A 20,465-nucleotide genomic window follows, 5' to 3' on the forward strand; every position below is an offset into this window, starting at 1 on the left:
GGATTTCTTTTGGTTTTCTGACTTTAATTTTGATTATCTGTGTTTTGTGCATGCATTTATTTTTTATTTCTTTGTAAACTATGAGCTCTTGTTTTGGCTCTTAATATATTTAATTTCAGTACTGTAAATGTATCCTTCCTAATCATAATTGCAGCCAGTTACACTGGATATATGAGCTGCTTATGTTTATTACTTTGTCAATATTAACAATAACATTGATAGCCAACTTCAGGCTTGATTTGGGAAGGGAAAGAGGTATTTTATCAGTTATGCTTTGCATATTATTAATACAAATTTCTGACTAGAATCAAGTAAATTGCATATATATGTGATTTAAATAATGCGTATTTTAATAAAACACAATTTTTATTCGTCAAGCATATTTCGATATGAGTTATAAATCCATTTTATATATAATACTTGTAAGTGATGACTACAATAGTAAGAATACATGTGTTGATAATGGTAATTAAAGTCAATAATCATTTTTATCTTTTTTATTAGTATTATTTTGAAAGGTTAAAAACAAGCATTCATATAAAACGGATCAAGCAGGTGAAAAATGCAAGCTGAATCCAAACTTTCTTCTTAAAAACAAAATAAAAAAAAACATGAGTGACAACATTTTTAAGCTTGTCAGGATAACACTTCATCTCAGGTTGATGTTGATGAATTTGAGTTCAGTTTTTATCACAAATGAAAAAGGAAATGTGTAATCAAAACAGAATAAATAACTGGACTTAAACAATACAAAATGATATGACATGATAAATTTGATCAAGCTGTGTTAATATAAAAATGAGCAATGATAAACCACACATGATGGTTATAAATATAAGGGAGTCTAATCCTACAACAGAAGACAACAAAACAAAGAAGATTGTAAAATAATATCCAAATAAAAGCACATGACAAAATAAAGGCATGAATCAAAAAGAAACAGTAACAAAACCTGAACCCTGCACATGACAGTCAGAAAGCAGATTACAATCCTGTGAATTTGTCCCATTAACGAACATAAACAAGCATATTTGACATGTTTCTCTGGCGCTTTAGATGGCAATAACAACGCTTGTCATCTCTGACCCAGATGCCTGAGCAGTGTGGTGACCTGATTAAACAAAGCTTTAAAGAGCAGGCATTCATCACATTAAATCAGTCTTTTGTCAGACGCAGGACAGGTCTTAATAAAACCACATTGTTCCACAGTGTGACCACAGAGGGACATCGCAGGCTTTTCCTTGTATTTGATGTGATCTTAGACACGCTCATGATCTGATCTGAGCATCTTCAGGAGTTTGATCACAGACTGTGTCTTTCCTAAGCTTCATCACTTCTTTCAAACGAAAGGTTGTTTATTAATGATACGTCGCCAGCAGGAGCATTCATTCTAGTAGTATGTTTTAAACCTGTAAAGCCTGACATATGAAATAATACATTAGAAAAATTTGTTTTACTGAAAAGTTTTTACTGAACCTTTAGATAAAGTATTCATAAAAATCTAAATGTGGTCTAAAAAAACAAATAAATGAATTAATACATAAAAAAAAAACGTGTGTTGAGTATCAGGTTTGCAGAGGAGGACAGTAGTGAAGTATTTTTTACTTTACTCAAGTATTTGTAGTTTATCTTGAGTGTTTTTTGTTAGAAAACTTTCATTCACTTCATTCCAAAGCATTTTACTGCACTACATTTCATAAATAAAAATTGTTGTTTGTTTTATCTTTAATACTTAAGAACATAAAAAAAATTAGTACTTTCTTGTACTCTAGTAAATTTTTGAATTATTTTTACTTGAGTAAAAGAAAGAAAGTAATATATTTCTAATTCAATTAAATATTAAACAATATTTAATATGAAACATAGTGCAGTAAAAGTACAATATTATGCTTTGGGATGTTGTGAAGTAAAGTTTTTTTAGGAAAAACAGATAAAATAAAGACACTTAAAAAAAAGTACTTTTAAAGCAGAGTAAAAAAATACTTCACTACTGTCCATCTGTGCATATAAACTATCAATCAGATGATATTTTAGAATTTTTTTTTTTATTGTTGATACTTTACAGGCCTTATAAACGTATGTATCAGATAAGATACAGTTGTCTTTATTGGGTGAATAAAGAAAATCGGCTGACATTTAATGGGTTTTCTCTCAAATCAGAAATTAGATCTTTAGCTTAGCTGACAGGAAAATGACTTTAACAGCAGCATGACTTTTATTTCTATTTCCCTCCACAGTGTCTCAGCCGAGCGCTGATAAATAATAATGCTACTGGACCAGCTGCGAAACTATCCGAGGAACGCTGTTAAACCTCAGCACAGGAATACACACTAACTGGAGCAGTTTATTTGGTCTCAATACCAGACGTAAGTCTCAATATGCCAGTGTTGTGAGTTTGCCTCAGAAGAAGACTAGAGGATAAGCCTCCACATGATACTGAGAGGAACAGAGACCCGGGAGGATGTCAACAGAGGCAGAACTTCAAGCAGATGTCAAACTCACGGTCAAGAAGGAGTCCAGAAGACGAGGTCAGTCCAGAAGATTTATTGTGCTGAAAGAGCAGAAGGCATCAGACCAGCCTGCGTGTCACTACACAACTCGTGTCATTCATATACAGCACAGTAATCCATACATCTGTTGACATCTTAATAAAACGTATTCATTTGATAAAGGAACACAAAGATGGTTGAGAGAATGCACAGAGCTGAAAAAGAATCTCAAATATATATTATATTTCAAACCTTCTGATTTCACATTATTGAACTCATTATGCATTGGTTATCATCTTGGCACCACAATGTTGATATCGTATTCCTGATTACAGAAGTCCAAAGACATGCTTTTGAAGATGGAATTATGTGCCTGCTCACTATTTAGATTTTGATCATTCAGACAAAAAAAAAAAGTTACATAGTGTAGCTTTAATAAAATTGAGAGAGATTGTCACAGAACGCACACAAATAGGTAGATCCAAACGCATGTTTATTGGGGTAATCCAAAATCATAAATCCAGCCAGGCAAAGGTTAAAATCCAGGTAAGCGGTCCAAAACAAGAAACACAACATAAGCCAGGGAACACGAAAATACTGGGTGACGTTAAACAAGGACTCCATAACAATGAGAGAAACAAACAGGGTATATATAGACAGGTGCAAACGATGTGAGTGGGAACAGCTGTGTGCAGTGAACAGTGATGAGTCCAGACAAAGGCTTGTGTGAAATGCAGTACTGAAGTGGGGTGACGATATCGGGAAGTGAGACCTTTACTGGACACCCAGGGATACACAGACCAGACACTGTGACAGAGATGTGTTTATTACCTTTGAAAAATGGATTTTTATTCTTACAAAAAAGTGCATGGATTCACCCCTGGAGCCATGTGAGGCATGTTTTATTACAGATGCACACACTTTATTTAACATGTTTTGGACTGTTGAACTGACATGATTTGTCTGAAAGAAAAAGGTCATACATATAGCATACATATGGCTTGAGGGTGAGTAAAACACTGGCTAATTTTCATTTTTGGGTGAACTAACCATTTAATGAGTTTACTGTATGTATTATCACAGGTACTGTATTATGTAGACTGGCATTACTTGATATTCAGTTTACTGTACCTGTGTTCTGCTCTCTCTGCCCAGAGATGAGAAATGAAATTGCCTCAACCTTGAATTTTTTCCATCTCCATAGCAACTGCTGCTTACCGACAGAAATCCATGTGAAAAGTGATTCAAACACACAGCTGTCATGCACACACACACACACACACACGCACACGCACACACACACACACACACACACACACATTTGTTTTTGTGAAAAGTGGGGACATCCCATAGCCGTAATGGTTTTTATACAAACTGTACAAACTGTATATTCTATGGCCCTACACCTAACTTTAACCCTCACAGGAAACTTTGTGCATTTTTGTATGATTTATAAGAGTTTTGAAAAATGGGGACATGGGTTATGTCCTCATAAGTCTCCCTCTCCTTGTAATACCTGTGTCATACCCATGACATTATACAGAGTTGTGTCCTGATATGATACAAAAACACGCCCCCCCCCACACACACACACTCACACACACACACACACACACACACTCACTTATTCACGTACGCACTCACTCACTCAAGCACACACACACACACACACACACTTACATAGGCAAGGCAAGTTTATTTATATAGAACATTTCATACACAGTGGTAATTCAAAGTGCTTTACATCAAAGAAAGTAAAATAATCATGAAAAATAACAAAAAATAAAACAAGCAATTTTAAAACTTTTAAAATGATTAAAACGTTTACTTAAAATCAATTTAAAAACAGTTAGAAAATGATTTTATATTTTAAAAAAACTGTGAAAATATAGTGCAATCAGTTCGAACATAGCACAGTGCTCATTCAATAAATGCACAACTAAACAGATGGGTTTTGAGTCTAGATTTAAATGTGACAAGTGTTTTAGCACACACACACACACACACACACACACATAGTAACCTTTGGCAGTTCTGGCTGAATTTCAAACTCGGAAGTAAACGAGCCTCGGCTTTTAAAATAACAGCATCAGAAGTATGAGGTTGAGCACACTGAGACAGGTTCGTCATATCCACACTCGAAACATGAGATATCAGAAACACCTGCTGACTGCAGTCCTCCTCAGAAAAAGAGTGAAAAAGGTCATTATTGGTGTCATCATAAATTGAAGCACTGTTCAAAAAGCAGATGATTTTTCAGATACACACACTGTATATGACATTTAAAAAAGGTATCTAATCTATATTCATAAATAAGATGTAGTTATTATTTTAATAAATTGTATCCAGAGCTCTCTATAAATCACAACCACAAAACAAGATATTGGGCAGAATATTCACGCTGCTCTTTTCCATGCAAAGAAAATACAGAAAATTATTCTATTTTATTCTATTATTTTATTTAACTGTTTATATTATTAAAAGACAATTGTGTGTTTACTGTAAATTACTTTATAAATGAATATAAACAAACAAAAACAAACTTTATTGTAAATCTCTATGAATCAAGCTTCACATACTCAATAAAGCAGAGGGCAGCAGTTAATGGATTCTAGATTGTGAATCAGTTATCATCAATAATTATTTATTTATGGAAACAATTCATATTTTTTTATGCAATCACCAATCTATGGTCAGCTCATTTTGATTAACATTAATGCTCCAGCAGAATTAACCTCAGACTCACAAAGCTGTAGTAAGGTTTAACTAATTACGCACACAATCATCCTTGTCACACAAACAGCAGAAACACAGATCTACAAAACCAGACACTAATCATCTGCCTTTGACTCAGTTTTCAATTTCATAAGACACTTTTTTTTAGTGTGTAAGTTTTTTTTGTTTTGTTTTTTTTCTCAAAGACTAAACCGTTGATTTTGACAATGTTTGCTAAAACATAATTTTATATTTATACACCCTAACTCTCTTGACTTCTCTTTAGAACGCTGTTGTCTGGCTCATAATAAATCATACTGTGTCCTGCATTAAATATGAGCTGTATCTGGTCATGGTTGAAAGGTCAATGAGTTTCTGTGTCAGGACTCTAAACAGTCTCTTGACAGATCGGTGCGTCTGGAGACTCTGGTGCTCCTCCCGTATGCTGCCATCTGTCCTGCTCTCACACACATGCTCCTCCAGGAGATTCACTGAGCTACTTTCATTTCAACACATCCCAAAGACTTACGCTGTCATCTGAGAATAGACCAGAATATAGAGTGAAGAAGTGGCTTTCAGCAGAGCAATGTCAGTTTCAAACCAGAACACAGTCGAAGCTTTTAATGAGAAACAGGCTTTTTAATTTAAAATAATTTCTGGTCTTGTTATAAAACAACTTAATGATCTAAATGGGTCAAATTGTCAAGTCAAATAGTTAACTTGTTAAATATTTATATATATATAACTTTTAAATGTATAATTACACTGTAACAACTTTTTATTTTTATTGTGTGATGTAATAAAAAAGTAAGAATTGCAAAACGTAAATTTAGAATTCTGAGAAAAAATTAAGAATTGTGAGAAAGTAAGTAAATGTGTCGATTCTGAGGTTCTGTAAAACTTTTAAGAAAATTCAGACTTTTTTTCTCACATAAAAAAATAAAAAATCTGAATTGTGAGAAAAAGTCAAAACTGTGAGATAAAGAGTCACTTTATTTATTGTTTATTCTGTGGATGAAGCAGGCTTCAGTATGAGGCTCTATTAATGATTCATTAAGCTATTAATTAATCTTAGGTTGCACACCTAAGTATAATACTGTCTGTCCCATTAGTTCTTAAACCATAACAAGCAACACTAGTCAAAGATATGAAATACATATGTGACCCCGGACCAGTCTTAAAACAGTCTTGAGTCTCTGGGTATATGTGTAGAAATAACTAATAATACACTATATGCGTGAAAATTGTAATTTTTTTCTTTTATGTCAAAAATCATTAGGATATTAAGTAAAGATCATGTTCCATTAAGATATTTTGTAAATTCCCTACCCTAAATATATCAAAACTTAATTTTTGATTAGTAATATGCATTGCTAAGAACTTAATTTGAACAACTTTAAAGTTGATTTTCTCAATATTTAGATTGTTTTGCTCGCTCAGATTCCAGATTTTCAAATAGTTGCATCTCAGACAAATATTGTCCTCCGAACAAACCACACATCACTGGAGAGATCATTTATTCAGCGTTCAGATGATGTATAAGTTTCACATTTCAGAAAATTGACCCTTATGACTAGTTTTGTGTTCCAGGGTCTTAAAAGTAATCCAGATCATTTTTTGATTGTTTTGAAAATGTTGTATTTAATTTATATTTATGAACTATGGAATTGCTGTGCTGTATTTTGTAACACTTGCCATACACTGACCTTGTGCACACATGTAAATATTCCAGCATAACATGCTCTGACGGTTCATGACAATGGTTTTTCAGCTTTGAGTCTCACTCGTCTCTCTCTGTGGTGTTTGTGCAGGTGGGGATCGCAGCGAGCAGGCCCTGATTCAGCGCTTCAGAGGCGACGGCGTCAGGTACAAGGCCAAGCTGATCGGGATTGATGATGTGACGGCCACACGCGGAGACAAGCTGTGCCAGGACTCCATGATGAAGCTGAAGGTAACGAGTCCTCGAAGAGCAGGAGGTGAAGCTGAGCTAGGATACCACAGACAGCGGACGATGCTTTGTTTTATACTAATAAAATACAAAACTTCTGCATTTGTCAGTCACTTTGGATACAAAAAGAAAAATATTTCATGAATGAATAAATGCAAATGCAAACAAAGGAAAAACATCCATGGATGAAATATTCATTATATTGCTCTTAAAAGCGTAAAGTGGACATATAAATAGTTCATTTGCAAAAACTCAGTTTTTAACCATTTTCAAAAATCATGTTTTTCATTCTACATTTCAATTAATTTCAATCATTTGATAAAGAAAAAATGACAAAAAAAATACAGCTAACTAACACAATGAAAAACATGATGTAAAAAAAATGATCTTTTATCGAATTATATTAAGTTATCTATTATTGCCTGAATTGATGGTGTTTAATTATCGCTTCTCTGATGATGGTGCATTTCGACTTTGTCTAAATAATAGTCAAACAGATAAAATCACTTACTGCTTTTGTCTGAATAACTTTAGCAGCTTTAATATTCAATTACTTACTAGAATGTTACATGTTATTGTTTTAATGTATTATTTATTAGCACTCTCACTTTAAAATGGTTCAATGAAGCAGTTGTGCAAATAAAACAAGTCCTCAAAATTAGTTTTAATGTGGAATCGAGACAGGATCTTGAGATTTCAGGTGGAAGTTTGTTATTGTGACAACACATGGGAAAAAATACATGTTTCAAAATCTGATAATTTTTTTTTTCTTGGTTTTATCTTGTTTAGGTTGAAAGAGGAATGATTTCCAGTATACAGAGCTATGGATTTCTAATATTGAATATCTTAGAATTTTATTACAGAACAAACGGCTGAGAAAACTAGAAAGACTTGACTCAGCATGATGACTTTCTTTTTTGTCTTCAGAAGTCTTGAAAAAAATAGCAAACTAGACACTTCTTTCACATTTAGAAGTGCCAAAGAGTATCAAAAGAGAAAAGATTATCAATCATCCTCTATGCAAGCTATACCAACATATTATTCATATAAAGTGAAAGTGTTTCCACTGATCCCTCCCTCTTTTTTTCTGTTTATGCTTCAGGGGATTGCTGCTTCAGCGCGGTCCAAAGGGAGCCACAAACAGAGGGTTTTCTTGACTGTGTCTTTTGGTGGAATCAAGATTTATGACGAGAGATCAGGGGTGAGTGTATTCTGCAAGTGTATGCTAGTTTAATTAGTGTAAACCCTAAATCTGCTTAACTGGGGTCCTCGTTGTGCACATAAACACTGCTCTGATTTTAAAAGATTCAGATGTTGACAAAATGTTAAAATGCTCAAATTTTCTTATCTTGATTATGCTATTTAAGTTGCAAAAAACATTTCTACCAACTTTGATTTTCACCTAAAAATACATGTATCTTGTATAATGTGATAAAATATTATTTGAACACTTAATGTCAATTTCAATTTATTTATTTAAATGGGACAGTGCATATTCATGACCGTAAAATCAAAATTGAACGTAAATACGCCGGTTTTAGCACAATGCTCATTTCCATCGGTAGTCCCAAACATAAACAAATACAAACCAAAAAACAGACAATATACATATATAGCTAAATAAACAATAAATGTTCCTATACCTTATTGTACTTATTGTAATATTAATTTAAAATGCATAAATGCCTGTACATAGATATCCCAAAGTGCTTATTATAAATATACTGATTTTTAATATTCTGAAAATGTTAAAATGTCCAGTTTTCTTATTGTAATTAGAACGTTATTTAAAGTTTACTAAAAGGTTTCTTACAACATTCTACTAACCTTATATATTTTTTTTACCCAGAGTGTAACATGTATTTTTTATATGCTAATGATTTCTCTCAAAGTTATAAGAACATCCATCAAGTAAAAATAAAATTAAAGAATGTTGTTCTAATATTTTTTTTTTCTCAGCATTTTGAGAACGTATATCAAATATTACAAATGTTATAAGAATCTTCAATAAACATCACTACTTTAAGAATGTTTTGTCTTAACATTTGTGTAATTTTTATAAAGCCCAGCAGGACCAGCAAATATGTTAGGGTATGTTTACATGAAAACAGTTGTCCAAAAAAATCCCAGTAGTTGTGAAAATGAGTTTTCAGTGTTTATTAAAAACGATGTGGTGCAAACACAATCTTAATTTAATCACTTGAATTTTTTTATTTTTATTTATTTTTTAATGCTTGGTAGCCTACACACTCAAAAAAAGCTGGGAACGAATGTTTACCACAGTGTTACATCATCTTTCAGTTTAATTATACTCGTTTGGTAACTGATCGTATCTCTCTAATTGTTGAAGTTTTGTCAATAAGGATGTGAACAGACACGGTTCAAAACTGAAATATAAGCACACCTTTTGCATGAAAAAGGGGTATAATAAGTTTGAATGTATAAAAATGTTTCACTGTTTTTGACGTGATGTAATCCTCAGGTCTTACAGCATCACCACTCTGTACATGAAATCTCTTACATTGCCAAAGACACAAGGGACCATCGCGCCTTCGGCTACGTCTGCGGGAAAAAAGGCAACCACAAATTTGTGGCAATCAAGACCAGCCATTCGGTCAGTGTTCATAGCTCTGAATATTGCTTAATTCAGACTGTTCTCATGCCAGCTAAAGCTCAGTTGTCCTCTCGTAGGCAGAGCCAGTCATACTGGACCTGCGTGACCTTTTCACTCTCGTCTATGACATCAAACAGAGGGAGGAGTCACAGAAAAAGGCTGAGAAAGACAAGCACTGCGAACAAGCCGTCTATCAGGTAAGAGCTAAACAAGAGCAAGGTTTTACTTTAAAAACAATGGCCAGTGACTCTTTAGGGTACAATTCTGCATGTGTTTCTGTTGTCCGAAAATGTGTCCTGCCCGAGCGTGTGCCAGAAACAACATATAATTCTCTCATATGAAATAGAAATGCTCATAAGAGTTGTTCATTTCTGATTATTCCCAGTTTTTATGATTCTTTTGGTTTGCTCTGATTTCATCTGTAAAAAACACTACAAATCATGGCTGTTTTTCTTAATGGCTGCCACAGACGATTCTGGAGGATGAGACTGATGATCCAGTGTATCAGGTGAGCTTAACCTGACATCCTAGACTTGGTTTTATGATCATTTACCTCCTCCATTTAAGTGTGCTTGGTATTATTTTGCAGTTGATGCTCACAGCACTTGTGTTAAGCATTCTGTCATTGCCAGTGTGTTGATCTGCAGTCATGTTTTGTGGTTCTGTCTATATGTTCTGTGGAGAGTCATAAACAGCCCTACTGTATACTGATGATATGTTGAACCCAGTGCTCTGTCGCTCACACTGAATACAGACAACTTTAACCATCAGTTTCAAATCCAGATTCATCTCCAACCAGAACGCCTATGATGGAAGCTCTCCAATGTCTTGCTTTTTGTTTGGTTGAAGTCACTTGGTTTAGTAGTTTTGAAGCTGTTGGACCAGTGTGATTTTACCTGTTAAAATTTCATCATTTAATACTGTATTATTACACATTTATTTTTTATTAAATTATCAGATTTTATTCATAGCTCATTAGACGTTTGCTGGTCATATTTATCATTTGGAAGTACGGTATTACAATAGAAATTGTTATTTTAAATTATAATAATATTTCTCCATTTTTGAAATAAATGCAGCCTTGATAAGAATATGATGCTTTATTAAAAGTCCTAACCTTTGAACAGCAGCAAAGTTTGCTCCCAAAATTTGGAGAAATAAGACTATACGGTACATATTAGTAATACATAGAGAGTACAGAGATACAAATACATATTTGAAAATCATATATCTGATCATTTGATTTTACATTTACATTTAATCATTTAGCAGATGCTTTTATCTAAAATGAGAACAATTGAAGCAGTCAGATCAACAAGAGAACAACAACAGCACACAAGTGCCATGACAAGTCTCAGTTAGTCTAGTACAGAACGCATAGTCAGTTTTTATATATATATATATATATATATATATATATATATATATATATATATATATATATATATATATATATATATATATATATATATATATATGAAAATAAAGAAAAGTGCTAGTATTTGTTGGTTAAGTGCTGGCAAAAAAAGATGAGTCTTTAGATGTTTCTTGAAAATGAGAAAAGACTCAGCTGTATGAATTTAGATGAATTGCCCACCAGCTGGGCGCAGTCAAGGAAAAAGACCATGAGAGTGATTTTGAACTTCTTTGGGATGGCACCACAAGGCGTCGTTCACTTGCAGAGCACAAATTCTGGAGGGCACATACCAGTGAGTTTAGGTATGTTGGTGCCGTGCCAGTGGTGGTCTTTTAGGCAAGCATCAGTGCCTTCAATTTGATTTAGACAGGCTGATATGCGAACAGCTATCACCGGGTCATCTGGTTGGAATGAGAAGTAGAATTGGGTGTCATCAGCGTAGCAGTGATAAGAAAAGCCATGCTTCTGAATGACAGATCTTTATAACGTCATGTAGATGGAGAAGAGAAGTGGTCCAAGTACTGAGCCTTGAGGAACCCCAGTAGCAAGTTGTTGTGACTTAGAAACTTCACCCCTCCAAGACATGCTGAAGGATCTGTCGGAGAGGTAGGACTTAACCCACAGGAGAGCAGTTCCAGAGATGCCCATCTTTCTGAGGGTGGACAGGAGAATCTGGTGGTTAACTGTGACAATAGCAGCAGACAGGTCCAGTAAGATGAGAACTGAGGATTTTGAAGCTGCTCTTGCCAGTCACAGGGCTTCAGTAACAGAGAGCAGAGCAGTCTCAGTTGAGTGGCCACTTCTGAAGCCAGATTGGTTGCTGTCCAGGAGGTTGTTCTGTCCAAGGAACATAGAAAGCTGGTTGAACACAGCTCGCTCAAGTGTCTTTGCAATGAATGGAAGAAGGGATACCGGTCTGTAGTTTTCAAGAAGCGCTGGATTTAGAGATGGTTTATTGAGCAGTGGGCTTACTGGAGCCTGCTTAAAGGCTGAGGGAAATTGATAGTAGAAATTGAGAAGTTGATAATGTGAGTAAGTGAAGGTATGACTGAAGAAAATATCGCTTGAAGGAGGTGAATGGGGATTGGATCAAGTGGACAAGTAGTAGGATGATTGCTATATTTAGGAAATATTGATTTTGCAATATTTAGGAAATATTGATTTGTACAGACACTAATGAAAGCAGGCTTTGGCATCTCGAGCATGTCTTCTGAAATTAGATACTTTTTGTGCAATAACTGAGTTTTTCTTTGTGCAAAGAATCAAACCTGAGAGTAAAATTTGCTTTCCATTAAATCAACTAACAACTGAGAAATGAATGAGATACTCAAAAATCTAGAGTTCTCACTGTTCTGGATGAAGATACACAATATTTAGCATTGAATGTTCTCGGTGTTGCCGCTGTCTGATTGGTTCCATACGGGTCTTTCTCATTTTCTTTCCCAACTCCTTGTAGTACATTGTGTTTGAAGCTGGACACGAGCCCCTCCGTGGCTTCCAATCAGAGGAGAGCGTTTACCAGGTACTTGCTTAAGCCACTCCCCTTTTCGGCCACATCTCTACAGTAACAAAATCTGAAAGAAAGTGGAATCTAAAAACAGTTGTCCTATAATATTATCTCCCCAAAAGTTCTCTGTGAGCTTAAAAATACAGTACTCAAGTATACATATAATATGTATTGTGCAGTGCACACAGAATGAAATATTACTAAAGCATAGCAGTAGTCTTGTGTTCTTAACTTGCTATAATTTTTAGGTCCCCACAAGTCAGCAGAGAGACGGGATCTATGACGCTCCAAAACACCATCTTATGACTGTAGGTTCTCTCACGTCTCCAACATTCGCTCAGCTTTCCCTCAAACAAACCTCTCAATGTTCTTCCCCTGTCTTGATTTAGAAAATGTAAAGTTTTTTGAATCCCGAAGCAAATGGAAAGCGATCAGTGTAATGAAAATATTTCTTTGTTGTTGTTGTCAATGTTACAAATCTTTTAATATTACGTGACATTATACAAGGGAAATGAATGAGGGGAAAATCAAGCAGAGATTTGTTTTTGGGAGTTCACCTCTAGTATGAATGTACTGCATGGGTTTAGAAAATAATAATGTGACTATTGCAATGCATTAATGACAAATATATTTATTTATTTATTTAATAAAAGACATAAAGATAAGCTTGAAAACACCATTATGGCGGACATTTTCAGAGTGATGTCTACTTAAAATTGCCAGAGCTTATTATTTATAACAACCTAAAAAAAAATGTTTGTAGATCAGCAATTATTGTAAAACGCCAAACAGACCGACAGAAGTCAAAACACAGCATTGCTTTGAATGAATCCATGTTAAATGATTGTTATCAGTCCATTTCACAGAGCGTTATTGTTTGTCTGTTCATTCAGTCGGAGCCTATCGAGTGCTTGGAGCTTTACTCACACAAATATCAGTCTCCCTGCTGCAATGTTTGCTCACACCTGCCAAACATTGATTTTGCTTGAGTCCTCTGATGTGATTTGCTAGCTTTGCTATAGAATATGACTGTTGTGTTGGCTTTCTTTTTGTTTTGTATACACATTGGGTTCTGGATAAATGGTCATACATTTAGTTATCATCCATGTCATTGCTTGTACCTTTTGTTTTGTTTTATTAATGTTTGTTGCATGATTCCATTCACTTGTTAAGTGTCACTGACATATCATTATGTCTTCATCTGATAACCACTAGCATGTGTAGTAGCCAAGTACTAGATTTCCACTATTGAAGCATTATTTCATTGTTGGGCCCACTGATACGTAGATCAATAACTATTACACTGTGGGCTGCTTTGCTCAGTGAACACTGAGAAAAACAATCACTGATCTTGTTCAGATAATCTGTGTTGAGGAATGTCTTCCAGTATAACATTATATCTCCGTAATCTTTCTCCCTGACTGTTTTGCAGAATATAAACCAGTTTGATCTTTTCGGTGACATGGCAACCCCACCAGACATCCTTTCTGTAAGTAAACCTCAAGATGAATAGTCACCCATGTGCTTAGTCTCACTTTTAATGCAAACCATTTAAATAACATATTTAAATATTACCCAACTTAGTTTTGGTTTAAAAGACCTGAAATATATACAATATATATAAAAGAGTGTACCTGTGTGTGTGTGCGTGCATGCGTGTAAACTCTATCTGTAAAAATTCTGACTATATTTAGTTATACAGTTTTTATACTGTATATATATCAGTACTTAAATATATTTGAATTGCATTATTTGGAAATGCATTTTATAGAGATGCACAGATCATGATTTTTCATGGCTGATTCTATTTGTAGATTTTTCGAGCAAATAGGCTGAATACAATAATTGTTTTAAAGCTAATTTATTTGTTGATTATCTGCCGAACTGGCCTTAAACCGAAAAAATGTCCATAGCCATTTGAAATGAGAGGCAACTACTGCATTTTAATCCCAATCCAAACAAAGGTACCACACATATTTAGCATGAGCTGTTTTTTTAATATAAATTAAGGTTGTATAATTTTAATTTTTAAAGCAAAACAGAATGGTCTGACTTTAGCTTTGTGAAATTACAGGCCTTCACAAATCACATGTTTAAAGTAAAAAAAACTGGGTCCAATTTATGTCCGGTTAAATGGTGTATCTCTCATTTTTATTATGATACCATTGTATACCATTGTATACAATCCAACGCTATCTCAGTTAGGGTTAGGTTTAGGTCATTCATACAAATTAATACGAATTGTGCAACTCGTAAAATACGTACGATTTGGCAACAATCGTATGTATTTGTACGAGTGTGGTCGTACGAATTCGTACGAATAAGCCACCTTGTGAAAAATGTACGAATTGCCATGAGATCGGGTTGAGACAATCTCATATCCAGAATGACGTCCATGTCATCACAGGTGCCAGCATCGCCTGCTACCACACTGGATCCTGGAAGGAGGGGACGTCAGCACCGTCCCGAACTCTTCACTCATTTTAGCCCACCGGCTGTGCCCTCGGGTAACACACAGCAACTGCCTTACAGTTTATCTTTTATTCAAAGTTCTGATTTTTACATAATTATTTTAATGAATGCCATTAATAAAACTTATTCTCAAGAGTTTTTGCCATTTCTCAGGCTATATGACCATGGGTGCATTCCAGGCTGCCCACTGGACCCAACAGTCATTTGGTACACAAGCCGCTCCAATGGCCTTTGGGGTTCAGGGACCATTGCAGGTGGCCCAGATGCTCCCTGGAGGCCAGCCTGTGATTTGGGGTCAGGCTAATCTCTTCCACTCTCCAGCCACGGGCCAGCAGCAATGGGCGTTTTTACCATCCCAGACAGTTGGAATGGGGGCGCATCCGATTCCAGCCGCAGTGCTTCAAGGTCTGGTTCCCATAGCTGCCATGCGCCCGCACTCCTGTGAACCTCCCGAGACTTCATCAAACATAATGAGCCCTCAGCACTGTGTAGAACCTACCCTAAAGGAAAGTGGATATAAGGACGCCCTAAACAAGGACCCCCAGGAGGAAACCATAGCTGTTCAGATTTGCACAAGCCAACATGATCCTGCACAGTCCTCTGGGAAACTGGAAATGGACTGTTGTGGTGAGCTTGATCTTTCACAGTTGAGATTGACTTCAGAGTCGTCAACATTACCATCCCCAACTGATTCTTGTGAGTTTAAAGCACTACAACCAAAGATTGATGTTTAACATATGACATGCATCATCGCCATCCATTTGATTCCATTTCCACAGGTGCTGCTACTGGTCCTGAGCAGGACACCATGTCTCCAGCAGCTTCCCCCTCAATAGAGCCATTGCTCGTGACTGCAAATGATAGCTTAGTCAATGCACCAGAAGCTTCGGTAATGGTTGTGTCATAGCTGTATGAATGTGATTTGTCTAAAGTCTAAAGTGCTAAAGTCTGTTTCAGTTTTTCACCAATAATCACATTCTCTATGTCTTATAGGAGGCATGTGCTCAAACTCCCAGCACTGATGAGATGCCACCAGATGCTCAGATAAACCTTCCAGACTCTTCACAGCTGGTTGTCGAAAGAGAGATGTCTTCTGGGTTGGTTTGCTCTCTTTCTGACTTTCTTCTTCAAGGTTCTATATCAGAGGATTCCAATTCTGCTCGTGGAGGGCCACTGTCTTGCAGAGTTTAGCTCCAATCCTAATTAAACACACTTCCAAGTACACTAAGTCTGTTGGGGGGGGGGGGTTGGAGCTAAACTCTGCAGGACACATTGGCCCCCAGGAGCAAGACTGGAACCTGTTCTACATCACACCATATGTTATATGTCACATGCTAAGACTTCGACTGAAGCAGTAGCACAATGAGTGTAGGCTGGAGATTCCCAACTCCTCCCTTCCTTTCTCTGTTCTTGTTGCTAAAGATCATTCATCAGTGAAGCCTGGAATAATCCCAAAGCTGCACCTTAGTTCAGATCTGGTTGCAGGCATTTTGCCAAAAGACAGTATTCTTCAGAAAGAAGCATCAGTAGTACGGTAGTGGTTATGTCGTTAACTTTCTTCATTTTAAGTGGCTCATGTTGTTATGAAAATCCGTCCTCTAAAGCCTCTCTGAAGATGTTGAGCAGCCCTCATGGTCAGTGTCCATAGAGTAGCTCAGATGGGGAAAACACACCGGAGGCACCTTCCGCACCCTAAATAGTAGAGGTTCCAGCCATTTGTACCATTCCTTTAGGAAAATGAGCAATGAACTGCTCCAGGACCACCAGACTGATAGTTCCTTTGATATTGTGTGGTTGCTCCTGTAACCACCGATGAAAGGCATCATAGGACATTATAAATGGCTAACTTCTTTCCCCCACCTTAACTGACTGGAAATGCCATCTTGAGGTGTGGTTGATCTGCGGCAGGGATCATAAACATAACATATTTTGGTTAAAATTTCTAAATAGTGTAAAACAACACCCTTTATACCCTCAAAAACAGCTCTTTTTACAGCAAGTCATTTTGTTGCATGTTCCTTTAAATGCAAATGATCTCTGCTGACCCCGCCTCTCACCTCCGAGCCGCTCTCTGAAACAAGTAAACTTGAACTGCATTCATCCTGAAACTTGCTAACTAGCATATTGTTAGGAAAGGCGATTTGCAAAGATTAATAAAAAAACAACAGCAACCTTATACTCACTTCTGGAGGTAAAGCAGGATAACAAATTATTCGCACAACTATGTAGATCGGGGCGGATTCCCTTCAAAAACAAATGTAATCCACTACGTCTTCAGCGGCTCCGATGTCGTGAGTAAATGATGACTGCTATCTTCATTATTACATTCAAAAACAAAACACATCAATCACCTAGGAGCCATTCTCCGGGGTCGAAACAATGGCGGACTAATGACAGCTCACTCAGCAGTGATAAAACCAAAGAATGACGGCACTAATAATCAACAATTGTGGGAGGGGCCTGTGCAGAACCACATAATTCTGCCAAGAATCTGAGATCGGCTTGATTAAAAACAAAAAAGCACTGGATTGATTTTTATCATTGTAGGGTGGTTGTATACACACACTGCCAACACACATGTAAAAGTGAATTTTGCATCCGATGACCCATTTAGGCCAGGAGGTTCTGCACAGGATGGGCTGCTTGACCTTTAGGTATCTGTCACAGAAGGAGCAACTTGTCTCTGGCGTCTCTTCAGACAGGTTCATGCATGTCTCCGGTTCTTGATGAGTGGCCATGCGGAGCAGTGAACACTGTGTCCGGAGCACAGCCCTCCTGGCCCTTTGGAGCAGGCAGCAGTGCTCTTCTTGCTCTATAGGCTAGTGACAAATGGTCAAAAAGTGCTTTAGTTTTCGAGATACCCCTACCGGAGGTAGAACTAAACCCAACAATGTTTTTCCTCATCTCTAAGGTCTCCCATATATGAAATGGATTCTTGGCTAAAAATATTTTACTGCTAAGATTGTTAAATTAACAGATATTGTTATACACCACAAAACCAATAAAGGACTAAAATATAGCCTGTCCGTATGGGAGTTATGGCATATAAACTAATGCAGATCAATCACACAAGCTCTGAGAGCTTTGAAACTTGACATGTTTGTAGTCAGGAAGTTGATTTAACTACTAGAAAAGACTGGATGTGAATATCTTGATGTATGGAATAAATAGACACATGTAAACACATATCTAAAATAAGCGGACATGCACAAATTTAATATCTATGCAGAATGTTTTCATTTACTTTGTGCTTGCTTTGCCTGGCATTATCATAGAAACACATATGATGGCTTGTTGGAAAGGTGGGGTTGTGCTGAATCCAGCAATACCAAATATGTAAATATATGATAAAAGAGAAGTGTTCTGTCACTCAATGTATGATGTGTCCAAAATGAATGAAAATGGAACACTGACATAATTGAGTCCAAACCCATTCATTATCAGTGGTGAGAAGAATGTTGAGAAATTCAAATATAAGAGACATCAAAAAATATTTAATATGGCACCTTGTACTATATGGAAATCGAAAGATAACACCTTACCATAGCACAAACAGGAGACCAGGAGTTTGAACTTTTTAATAAAACTATAACTTAACTTCACACAACACAACTTAAATTATTAATATGTAAATATATGATAAAAGAGAAGTGTTCTGTCACTCAATGTATGAGGTGGCCAAAATGAAAGAACACTGGACAAAATAGCCTCAAGTCCAAATCACATTATCAGTGGTGAGAAGAATGTTGACAAATTCATGGTTACTGCAAAGTAACTTACATTAGGTAAGTGCTGATCTATATTTATGATACATTTACTAATAATACATTTCATAAGGCACAGTATACTATACAATTCATATGAACCACAGATCCAATTGAATCAGGTTAACATTGGAATGGAACACCTTTATTAAAATATCGTCACTGACAGGCAGAATCCTCGCATGTCCAAATTTTGTCTATTTCATATTTTTTCACAATTCAATGCTATTGGTCAAACCCCACATGGTAAACAATCTAAAGTGTTGAAAATAGATTGAGAGCAAATCTCTTAACTCCATTGGACACTTCAGCTGTCTGAGAATCCTCGTAACGCCACCTCTTCTTCACTCCACGGCAGGAGGTTCCACGGCATTTTGTGTCCTCAGGATTTAAAGTCGCAACGATTGAGAAATCCTCATCGAGCAACACATAAAGCAAGCCTTAACTCAGATTTTATCTATTTTAAACTATGATATCAGTTATTGATGTATTTTAAATGTCTACTTATTACTAGGCAAGGCAAGGCAAGTTTATTTATATAGCACATTTCATACACAATGGTAATTCAAAGTGCTTTACATAAAATAAAGTAAAATAATCATGAAGAAAAATAATAAAAATAAAGACAAGCAATTTTAAAACTTTTAAAATTATGAAAAAAACTACTTAACTAAAATGAATTTAAAAACAGTTAGAAAATGATTTTACATAAAAAAAGTGAAAATATAGTGCAATCAGTTCGGACATTGCACAGTGCTCATTTAATAAATGCACAGCTAAACAGATGAGTTTTGAGTCTAGATTTAAATGTGACTAGTGTTTTAGCACATCTGATCTCTTCTGGAAGCTGATTCCAACTGCAGGCAGCATAGTAACTAAAGGAGGACTCCCCTTGTTTTGTGTGAACCCTTGGTATTTCTAACTGACTTGATCCTAGTGGTCTGAGTGCTCTGTTAGGTTTATATTCAGTGAACATATCTGCAATATATTTCAGTCCTAGGCCATTTAGTGACTTATATACGAGTAAAAGTACTTTAAAATCAATCCTATATTTAACTGGAAGCCAGTGTAAGGACCTGAGGACTGGTGTGATGTGCTCAGATTTTCTGGTTCTAGTCAGAATCCTGGCAGCAGCGTTCTGCATGAGCTGCAGCTGTCTAATGGTCTTTTTGGGAAGGCCGGTGAGGAGCCCATTACAATAGTCCACCCTGCTGGTGATAAAGGCATGAACAAGTTTCTCCATGTCTTGGCTGGAAACAAAACCTCTAATTCTTGCAATGTTTTTGAGATGATAGTATGCTGATTTAGCTACTGCTTTGACATGACTACTGAAACTCAGACCAGTCTCCAGAATCACACCAAGATTCCTGACATGATTTTTAGTTGTTTGACCCCTAGAGTCAAGGTATGCATTCACCTTGAACACTTCATGTTTGTTTCCAAATGCAATGACTTCAGTTTTTTCCTTGTTTAGCTGAAGAAAGCTCTGGCACATCCAACTATTAATTTTATCAATGCATTGGCAGAGGGAGTCAATAG

General features: G+C 36.0%; 1 protein-coding gene across 2 annotated transcripts in view; it reads left to right on the forward strand.

Moving 5' to 3' along the window:
* The window catches only part of dab1b (DAB adaptor protein 1b), a 37,172-nt gene that overhangs the window by 6,568 nt on the left and 10,139 nt on the right, over window positions 1–20,465 (forward strand). The window contains exons 2-14 of one of the 2 annotated variants that reach the window (XM_026207035.1): window positions 2,238–2,528; window positions 7,016–7,155; window positions 8,255–8,353; window positions 9,635–9,766; window positions 9,844–9,963; window positions 10,236–10,274; window positions 12,640–12,705; window positions 12,939–12,998; window positions 14,123–14,179; window positions 15,098–15,197; window positions 15,316–15,858; window positions 15,942–16,051; window positions 16,156–16,259. In XM_026207035.1, coding sequence (XP_026062820.1) covers window positions 2,462–2,528; window positions 7,016–7,155; window positions 8,255–8,353; window positions 9,635–9,766; window positions 9,844–9,963; window positions 10,236–10,274; window positions 12,640–12,705; window positions 12,939–12,998; window positions 14,123–14,179; window positions 15,098–15,197; window positions 15,316–15,858; window positions 15,942–16,051; window positions 16,156–16,259 — 1,637 coding nt within the window. In that variant the 5' untranslated portion in view covers window positions 2,238–2,461. The remainder of the gene's footprint in view (window positions 1–2,237; window positions 2,529–7,015; window positions 7,156–8,254; window positions 8,354–9,634; window positions 9,767–9,843; window positions 9,964–10,235; window positions 10,275–12,639; window positions 12,706–12,938; window positions 12,999–14,122; window positions 14,180–15,097; window positions 15,198–15,315; window positions 15,859–15,941; window positions 16,052–16,155; window positions 16,260–20,465) is intronic. The other variant, XM_026207036.1, reaches the window with a different exon arrangement.

The sequence above is a fragment of the Carassius auratus genome, chromosome 27 (assembly GCF_003368295.1).
Source record: "Carassius auratus strain Wakin chromosome 27, ASM336829v1, whole genome shotgun sequence".
Lineage (NCBI taxonomy): Eukaryota > Metazoa > Chordata > Actinopteri > Cypriniformes > Cyprinidae > Carassius > Carassius auratus.